The sequence below is a fragment of the Haliotis cracherodii genome, unplaced genomic scaffold, assembly GCF_022045235.1.
Source record: "Haliotis cracherodii isolate W230 unplaced genomic scaffold, xgHalCrac1.p SCAF_22, whole genome shotgun sequence".
NCBI classification, from domain to species: Eukaryota; Metazoa; Mollusca; class Gastropoda; order Lepetellida; family Haliotidae; genus Haliotis; species Haliotis cracherodii.
This window is the reverse complement of record NW_027266278.1, coordinates 12,090,913-12,101,243: the sequence shown is the minus strand read 5'-3', so window position 1 is coordinate 12,101,243 and position 10,331 is coordinate 12,090,913. Positions and strand designations below refer to the sequence as shown.

The following is a 10,331-nucleotide window of genomic DNA, read 5'->3' as shown; positions in this document are numbered from 1 at the left end:
CAAATTGTTTATCAACATTTCAATTGTGAAATTCACTCCATTCTTTGTATGAAAGTTAGGATATTGGAGAAAAAATACCACCGATCTAGCAGCCTTAACTGCAGTCGACCTTGTAGAATGTCCAGAAAAAGTCTTTGGATTCGACTGTCGGATTTTGTCATGTTGTTCTGGATTTGTTTCACTGGATCATTTACGTTTTCGTCATCTCTCTTCTTCAAGGCCGGTTTGTACTCATCATGAGTGTTGTCTTCACTTCTGCTTGACATATCACTTCTATCTCTGAATTTAGACGTATATTCTCCCCTGGTGTTTCAAGTGAGAGTTCATTGAATGAGTGCTGGTATCTTGCGTGTTGGACAGATAACATCACCATCACTCTAAGAATCCCTTAAGACAGTCTTCTCGACTCTGATGCCAGTCCATATCTTTATTAATGTAAATTTTCCCTGAATTTGAACTGTAGGCACTTGCGCTCCCCTTCTTGCTGACCTGTTTTTTAAGCATATAAAGCGATTTTTCTGCTCGGATTGGCAAAGTCAAAACAAGGTCATTTGGCCAAGAAGTTTAACTGAAGCTCGAGGTACGAGATATCGATGATCTGATATTGTTCAATAACCATCAAATAGCCAATTCCCTTCCACAGTGAGACCGCTTCATCTGTTTCGTATTTAAATGCAATCAGTAAAGATTCAAAAAGTGACATTTTGAGGACATTTTCAAATTTGACGCATCAGTGGCAAAAATGAGGACTGATGTAATTCCCTATTTTGACTTGTACCATATGTTCCCGTGTTTTTCAGGTGGACAATTGACCTGCTTTTGCATGTATTTATGATGGGTGTCACCGGCGAACACACTTTTCGCGAACACCTGGTATCATCACTATTTGATGTGATTCACAAACACATGCTCATGATATAGTCGTTTGTTTACCTGCAGGTGCTTATAATAGGATCAAAACCAACCTTTTTTTATTCGTTCTTTATGTATATTGTTTACTTTTTCATCTCGTTCGTAAATGCTCTTCCCTTTCTGATACTCCTGGTAGATCTTCTCATCTGGACGAGCTGTAAGACATATTTCCTCTCTCTTTTTTATACATTCATCGACGAAGCTCTTGTATTCAGCAGATGAAACTTTGCCTTCAATTGCTGTTGCAAGAAAGGCACTGATCTGAAGCTCCAAGGCTTGCCATCCTGCAGCTGCCTTGTTGTAACGTGTGTTTCTATCTTGGTAATATGGCGCAAGAACAGAACTTGGGACAAAAATCACAGAGATAATCCCCAGGATAACTACAATAGCCGTTGCGGCAGCTGGAATTGTCATTAATGATGACACAATCTCTGGTAAGAACTTCTCTATCATTTTCGACAGAAATGGGTATGTCAGGATCATAACTAAAGCAGAGACGATAGATGCAAGAGATGCGTATACTCTATATGAGTATTCATTTGTACTTGAAGTTTTGTAGCACATGATTGCTGCTCTGCGGCTTCTGACTTCAATATTTCTTAAAATCTCAGTGCTTTTTCTAATAGCTGCTGCTTCATCTTTACATTGATCGAAATATGCATCACCAGACCTGAAAAGAAATCAAATACAGCAAAATAGTGTTATCTGTATCAGTATCAAGAAACTATTACAGGAGTGATGAGTAATGTTTATATTCAATTTTATTTGCATTCATATACCACATTTTCACGGTGTGGACGATCGTTGTTGTCCTGTATGAATATAGAGTTCCTACCAACGCATTGTCCTCACCTAATGGTTTCGCTCACAGCTGTTGCTTTATCTTTGCATTGTATTGATCGGTTTTGTCGGATCTGAAGCGAAACCAAATATATCAAACTATTCTTATCTGTATCAGTGTAAAGACACCTTTACATGAGAAATGAGTATTTTTTATGTTAAATTCATATGCATGCGTACAGCAAGGTAATGCATTGGATACATTTCAAAGGTGTGGACGGGCATTATATCCTGTGAGATCGTAGCGTTTCTACGATGCATAGTCTTCATCGCCAGGACCACACTTGGGGCCAAAATCCCTAAAGCGTTATGTACTTTAATTCCCAACAACAACGTGTACCTGTGTCCTTGTATTTACTATATTGCCACCTAGAATATGCGCCACTACAGCATCGTCATAATACCGTTGGTGACGGTTTTGTAACAGCGGCCATTATGCTTGAAATGATTGACTCTCATTGATTGCTTCTCATATAGAAACAGAACTGACTGTCAATACCGTTGATTCCAAAACTGATGACGCAGGAATCATGGAAAACGAGCTTGCCTTTGACGTTGTGTCGGTGGTGATTTGGTGAGTGAGTTAAAATTTAACGTCGCATCGGCATTATTTCAGCCATATAGCGACTGTCAGTGGTGAGCGGACGGTCGGACATTGAGAATGGAGACGGTCATACATATATGCTTACGTGAACGTATGGGGCATTAAGGTTCTTGTCATTTGGTCTGATGTCAGAAACCTGCTATGCAGGACAAGGTTAACATGGTTCCTGGCCTGCGTCTGTGTTGTGACCTGATTTGAGTTTGGTCCTCTTTCATACATCATTGTTTGCATACTGTTTTCATTAATAACGTAAAACAAAACGTGTTTTAGACGAATAGAGTTTTTATTTTTATCCAAATGTCTAGTATTGAAAAGGACAACATATACTGCATGTGTATGTGAAAGATTTGGAAGTTCAATATATAATTTATTTATTACATGTACAGCTTGAATACACACACTTATAATGTAAGTCGTTCAAATACAGAGAAGTACGACAAAAGAGAACTGCATGCGCATATCAAGCTGACCTTATCTGTTAACTAACACTAAATTACATTATTGTAATGCTTATGCAATGTTCCATTTGGGTTATTGTCTTTATTTGAGAACTGACTTTCGTGTGGGTTGGTGTTTTGTCCAGACCTGCCGCTGACCTGCCGCTGAAAGAAGAGTGGGTCAAATCGCCATTGGGAGATTCATACCCAGTATTCAATGTCGAGTGAATGAATATTTGACAGATCGTGGTGGTATAAATGACAACTGATGCAAAAGCGTCAAAATTCCTATCTTACCCCTATCGTCCTTCAAATTCGTTTGCGGTACTTCAGAATCATTAGCGGTCAAAACATTTACTGTCATACTTCACTATTGGTTTGGATGTGTTCCCGATGCGTTAATATTATCATACTAATATCTCTTACAATTTTCACAATTTTATGTTATTTCCGAGCAACCCCTACTTTCGTGAAGAACATATCATAGTTTCGAAGCTCGAAAGAAAATATTATTGCTTTGTCCTTTCCTGGATGAAATCTTATAAATAAGATACATTTTAAAATCAAACCACGGTTATTTGCGATGAGGTCATATGTCTATCAGCTATAACATCCTAGAAGAGTATTGTCGCTTTGTCGCCCTTACAAAAACATGCAAAAAGTGTCATAATTTACGAAATATGACAACCCGACATTTTGAATATTTGTCTCATTGTTGCGTTGTCGCATTGTCGCGTATTTTGGACTTTAACAAAAGGGCGACAATGACCTTGACAACTGTCGCGTTGTCGCATTGACGATCTGTGGTAATAGTCAAACATATACAGAGCACGACAATGGTACTATGCAACAAATGGTGAAAATGTCGTGTTGCCGCATTGTCACTTTTCGCTTAATTTTGAAACGTTTTGCTTATCTTTGTCATGACGACAGTGTGACAAGGCGATACATACCTTCTAGGAATGAGCAGACACCACGTACGCTCACTCTTATAAAAACCTTTAATCAAACGAGAGTGTTGCTTTGTTATCTCCTCGGCATATAATGCAGGGGGATATAGCGATCAGCCAGTCTGTCTGTCCGTCCGTCTGTCTGTCTTTCCATCTGTCTGTCAGAAATCATTTCCTATTCCGGGGCAGAATTCCAAAACCATTCAGTGTATTTGATCGAAACTTGGCAAATCTATCAGGCACATACTGAAGTGGTGCCTGTTGAAATGTTGGGATTTTTCGAATTTTTATTTTTTAAAATTTTTATGGAATGAATTTGGACATAGCCTCGAGCTCAATTGGGAATGGGGTTCGTTTCCGGGTCAGAATTCGAAAACCATTCAGTGTATTTGATCAAAACTTGGCAAAGCTATCAGGCACATACTGAAGTGGTGCCTTTTGATATTTTGGGATTTTTCGAATTTTTATTTTTGAAAATTTTTATGGAATGAATTTGGACATAGCCTCGAGCTCAATTGGGGATGGGGTTCGTTTCTGGGGCAGAATTCGAAAACCATTCAGTGTATTTGATCGAAACTTGGCAAATACATCAGTCTCGTACTGAAGTTGTGCCTTTTGCTATTTAGGATTTTTATAAATTTTTATTTTTTACGTTTCCATGGCAACAAGTTGGACTTAGGTTCTATAGGGTAGAGTTCGTTTCCGGAGCATAGCTCAAAACCTATTCAAAACTTTCGAACAAAACTTTGCATGTCTATCAGACTCTTGCTGAACTGGTGCCTTTTGCTATTTAGGAATTTTATTAAAAAAATATTTTTACGTTCTATGGCAACAAGATGGATTTAAGTTTTAATATAGGGTGGGTTCACTTATGGAGTAAAACAAATAAACTGTTAAATATTTCCTTGCCAAACATTGCATGTCTATACATATATGGGTCACTTACCTGGTTTGGGACCATAACGTGTTAAAATGGGCGGGGGATATAGATGACTTCGTGACTGTACGCTTGTGTAGTCATTGTTTCTTGTAATTTGTCATTTGGTTGCATAACAAAAACCACAGCATACAGAATAGCACATTTACTTGTGGTTACTTTACAGACAACCGCCGGGGGGATATGTCCTCTGTCTGATGACTCTTGTTTTGTATACAGAAAATTTAAGTCATTTCTATTTTATATGGCATTGGATGAGGTGTGTCATTAAATGTTATTTAATGTTACATACAGCGTTTTCAATGTGTATATTCTTACAATCTTCTCTGTGTGGCTATTATCAGTACGATATTATTTATAACAATAATTTATTAGATAACATCGTATTTCTTACCGTGTTCTTGGCATGTTGTCTATCTCCTTGAACTATGACTTCACTATCAAGGTGAAAGTTCTGCAAGCATTCAAAAACATTAAATGTTCATATCAAAGAAAAATTATGAATGGCACGTGTGAACCTACTGGCAAGAGGCAAACAAAGGAGAAACTGAAAACGTCAACGTCTCGATTATCTGCCCAAACAGATTCTAAAGGTAAAATAGAAAATCATATTTGAAATTTATATGAAAGGTTCCTTACAATCAATTTGTTTTAAAAGATACATAAGGTATATGTATACATTTGGTAATCAGGCCAGAGAATTCAAGCTTGAACTATTGTAGCAGTAGCTACTACAGACAACAACACTGGGCCAATGAGCGCAAACGTGGGTCCACTGGAGCTCAAGGTAATCTACCACGGTTACATTTCATGCGTTCAGCATGCAAATAGTGTAATAAATCTTACTTCAGTTCACACGGGAACATAGTATCATTAATTATATCAACACCTAAGAAGCACGTACCATTACACATATGTAAACGTTTCATACAAAACAGTAAACTAGTGCATGATAAAACTGATATCGGCTCACCAGATCAATGAAGGCCACATCTAAACATGTTCAAAACCTGCTTTCTTATTTGAAAAAAGAGAATTATTGGAAGAATGCATCTAGATCTTTGTCAGGAAGATCTGAACCAGTATGGTCTGACGGATGAGGACGAGAAGTATAGAATCATGGGAATCATCAAAGACTTAAAAAAAGGAACGCTAAAATTGAATGGAACTCGTCAGGAACAGGTTCAAAGCAAGCATCAGGTGTTCCTTATGCTGCTGAATAAAGTATGCATTATTTTTGGTTCTTTTGATACATTATGTTAATACACTTTTGCAAAGCCCGTTGAAGAAATAGAGACAGACACTCTTAACGAAATGAAAGGCACAGGTAGATATTAGTAAATGTATTGTACCCAATAAAATCGATATATTTTATTTAATATCATTGATACAAATAGGACTTTTTGGAGCTCGATACTCGCATGTTGTCGTTAAATAAAGGCATTGAAAACTGTTCATTATTTTGTCACATAAGGCCACAAGGTTGCGCTGAACTCAGTATCTCATGTGACCGCCCCGGGCAGCAATCACGGCTCTGCATCTCCTCGGCACTGACTGGATAAGTGTACGAATTCTGTCCTGCGGAATTCTGCGCCATTCTGCTTGTTACGCGTTGGCTAGTTATGGGAGTGCCTGTGGCGTGTTCTTACGTTGACGTACACGTCGATCGCATTCATCCCAGAGGTGTTCGATTGGATTGAGATCTGTGATACCTCGACGGTCATGGCAAGTGGTTGATGTTGGCGTTATGAAGGTAGTCTTTCGTGAAACGAGCTGTATGCAGTGGAGCGTTGTGCTGTTGAAACAGCTACCTCTGGAGGTCAATGATTGGAAGAAGGTGAGATTGAAGAATTTGATTCATGTAGCGATTTGCTGTCAAATTTCCCTGAACCACAAACCAAGTCAGATGTCATGGTTTAGGATATGACCCCAACACCATGACACTACCGCCACCGAAATTGTCGAATTCACGTCCACAATGTGGGGCAAATTTCGACGATGATAAACACGTTGTCTTCCATCTCGCTGGTGAAGAAGAAATCGTGATTCTTTGCTCAACCACACTCGTCTCCAGTTTCTCAAATTCAAAGGCTGTAAGGTATGACAAGCGTCGCAAGCGTCGCTGTCGATGGATCTGTTGCAAAACAGGGACGATAACTGGTCTTCTGGGTCGGATTCCAGTCTCGCGAAGATGACAAATTATTGGCTTATGCTTGCATTTATATAGCCACTACCATGAGCTACTAATGCCATAACTTGCACGTGCATTTTGTTTTACTATTTTCCTCCATGACGTTTTGGAACAAATGTGAAAACAATGCCGTTTAAGACATTGTAAATCGACAATGGGTGCGTTTTGATGCACCGATTGTCGAATATCAGGCCACCAAAATTTTCCAATAACATGTTTCCAATTAATATACCGAATTGTTTGGTGTAGTCAGGTTCAATGAACTACATACTACCTGTGCGTTTCGTTTTTGAAGACTGTATACCCTACATTGTACATGAAATAAACTAGGTCTTCGTTCACTTGCTGTCACTTATTATTAGTTAAAAGCATTATATGTAATCAATACATGATCGCAATAACATTGAATAATGTCTCAATTTGCCTAAAAGCCAATGAATTCCACAGTTTAGGTTCGCACATGATGCAGATCAATGTCTCGGTTCTGTGTAATAGCTGTATGCACATACCCAGAAATGAGACGTCGAAAACTGGCATTTTCCAAGTGTGCATGTAACATGAGAGAGAAAATTTATTGAACGCCTCCACTGACAAATACATGTACCCATAGCTACGACAAAAGATTGCTCATGTGTGGCGGGGCTGACTGAGGTTCATGGTGTTATTTAACGGTTATTTCATTGTGTTATAGTTAAGGGAGGTGGGAGAGGTCGGGGTGTTGAGGTGGGTGGGTGGGTGTGTGTGTGTGTGTGGGGTGTGTGTGTGTGTGGTTGTTATAGCAATGTCCATCCTCCGGAGCAGAGCACCAAGGCTACATTCAAAGAAACGCCTTTTAGTCGCTAATTACAAGTCTACATTTGTACAACGTTCTTAGCTCTTACAATAACTATATTGTAATCGGTCACCTTTTGTAAGGCTAACAGTATTTGGCAAATACGGGAGTGCGACTATGGAGCTTGGCAACAGTTATGAATTTTGTTCAGCTTATTTCTACATGTATTTCTATTTGAGGGCAATTGACAACCTGCCTCCACTTTTATCAGCAATTCTGTACCCTTTTATATTGTCGATACAGGTACCCGACTACACCTTTCAACTGGAAAAGATAACGCGATTTTTCAAAATATAGAAAACGTGGAAACAAAGTAAAAAATTTGAAGAAAGTTGCAAAGCATTTTTTTTAGAAACTTACATTATTGATTATTGTCTTCACAAATGAAAGAAAACAGTTCTAAATATTGGAAAAGATGCTTAAGTCAGCCCGTTTTGCTCACTGATAAACATATATGTCAGATCATTTTCAGATTCTGAATTTGGAACGTCCAGCGATACGCCCAATGGTCATTCCAGGTCACTGTCAGGCAGGCCTAACATCATGTAGATGAGGTTTAGAATACCAGATTGGGACAGTATACTGTTCATTGTGATACTGGACAGCTCTTATGGTCGTGCAAATGCAGGGACGTAAGTTCACTTTGCATGTGGCTAATGCCCGCCTTCACGTTGCACGAGTTACAACAGATAGATTGTTTGTGGCAGCATAATATTGTTGTACTGCCATGGCCAGCTATTTCTCTCAGCTTTACATCCGAATCCAATTAAACGAAGTACGTGTAGTGCACAAACCCAGATGTAAATACTGGCACTTTGCCAAAGTATGTACGTTACTTCAGCGAGATAACGCATTGATTGCCACAACTGAACATGTACAATACGTGTTCAAACCATGCACAAGCATTACATAAAGATTCATTGATTGCCTTTCCAGACCAAAACACAAATCAATTTAACTCTGATGAATTATTTAATACATGTGCTCGGATTTAATCCTGTCCACAACGAATCCTACATGCTTTTTTTAAATGTTGCCATCATGTCAGCACCCGAAATGTTGTTGAAAGGTTCACCCTTTTGATTATACTATCTCCGAGTCCATCAAAGCCCTACCCATAATAGAATACTGCTGGTTGTCGAGGCTAAACAAGACACGGGTACTTAGGATCTGTGACTTGCTTATTGCTAAACATCCTGCTTCGTTGGATTGGATCGCTGATCATGCTCGCTAGTTTTTCTGCTCTAGGCTTGGTGATTTGACAGGTGATTTAAAAGACCAGAAATCACTCATGGCACAAATAGATAACCCAGATAATATACTGTAATACATAATGTTTATTTGACACAGAACCAAGATGTTTACAACTGTTTTTTTTAATTTGTTTTAATTGGCTATTTTACCTTTAGGTATATGAGAAGAAACAATGGTACAAACTGCCATCAATGACAAATACATTTGTGGAGGGATAAACAATGGAACTTCGAAACATGCTGCAGCAGAATGGACAGATATCCCACAGGACTTTGTGCGACGCCTGGTCAAATTCCATGAGAAGAAGATAGGTTGCTTGCATCGCAACCAGAGGTGGACACACACGCTATTGATTTGTAAATTGACATTTTTGCATGTTCATGTATTTTTTTTTATAAACTTACGCATTTTCTGAAATCAGTATCGCAAATTAAACCATTTGAACACTTACAGGAGTCTTTTATCTGATGCAAACCGAAAGTGTTTCAGATTTGGTCAAAAACATAACTTTGCATTTAATCTTATTCAATGTAACAGGAACTTTTGTTGTTCAGTATATTTTCAACTCTGCTCGTACCGGAAGATCATGTTAGCACTCAGAACAGATGGAAACAACTTACAGAAAGCAGCCATAATATGTGCTAGCGTCAGAGGCCGTCAACTGCGGAAAGGTTCTGCCATGCAGCCCATATGAACTTCTGTGTCAGTGTTGAGAAGGGGGAATTATGCCTCAGGTCATGGGAGACTGCAACATCATCACCTTGAGCAATTAAATACTCTCTCTGGATCTCTTTGCTTAGAACTGAGGAAAGAGTTTCACTTGTGTGGTGCTGAACAGACCACAGAAACTTGCTTACTCGCAGAACAATCATTGGCCAACAATATCTTCTCATGTTACAGCTGCAGAAAACGTACAGGGTGAATTGTCCCGTTATTTTTAAAAGAACTGTTCTGATATGTTGGCCAGTAGTTGCGGCATCCCACAACCGCTAACAGCTTGTTGTGAAAGACTTTGCTGAAATGAAGTCGAATTCAAATATTGATATCACATGAGTCTGGTAGATTGCAAAAGCTGATCAGCTATATCATTTCCATGCAGCCCAATACAATGCTGAATCAACACAAATATCACATGTAATATACTTTAATATATACTTAATATAGCTTGAATATTTAATAATAATGTCACTTCGTGAACTATTGATACCAGATTCAGTTGCTTAACAGCTACCCTGGTGTGAGCAATTGGAACACCTATGAGTGAAGCTGCAAGTACTGAAAGATTTTCATCATCAACCCACTTGAGATGTAAAAATTTATAATCCATTATGCCCCATCAGTACAAACCATGACAAACTCCATTGAAGCATCGGT

The 10,331-nt window shown here is 38.7% G+C and overlaps 1 protein-coding gene across 1 annotated transcript; it reads right to left on the bottom strand.

Moving 5' to 3' along the window:
* Positions 1–954: 954 nt before the first annotated feature.
* Positions 955–6,277, bottom strand: LOC139471490 (uncharacterized). Its single transcript, XM_071253844.1, has 4 exons — positions 6,236–6,277; positions 5,075–5,134; positions 1,765–1,826; positions 955–1,582 (listed from the first exon to the last, which is right to left on the bottom strand). The coding sequence occupies exons 1-4, from the start codon at positions 6,275–6,277 to the stop codon at positions 955–957; spliced, it is 792 nt and encodes a 263-aa protein (XP_071109945.1).
* Between the last annotated feature and the right edge of the window lie 4,054 nt (positions 6,278–10,331).

What these genes read in the sequence shown, in the direction of transcription:
- LOC139471490 (XM_071253844.1), bottom strand. Translation starts at nt 6,277, where the DNA reads ATGGCGCAGAATTCCGCAGGACAGAATTCGTACACTTATCCA. An exon ending in GACAACATGCCAAGAACACG is followed by an intron (nt 1,827 to 5,074) that starts GTAAGAAATACG and finishes GTTTCGCTTCAG; the next exon opens with ATCCGACAAAACCGATCAAT. An exon ending in GCTGTGAGCGAAACCATTAG is followed by an intron (nt 1,583 to 1,764) that starts GTGAGGACAATG and finishes ATTTCTTTTCAG; the next exon opens with GTCTGGTGATGCATATTTCG.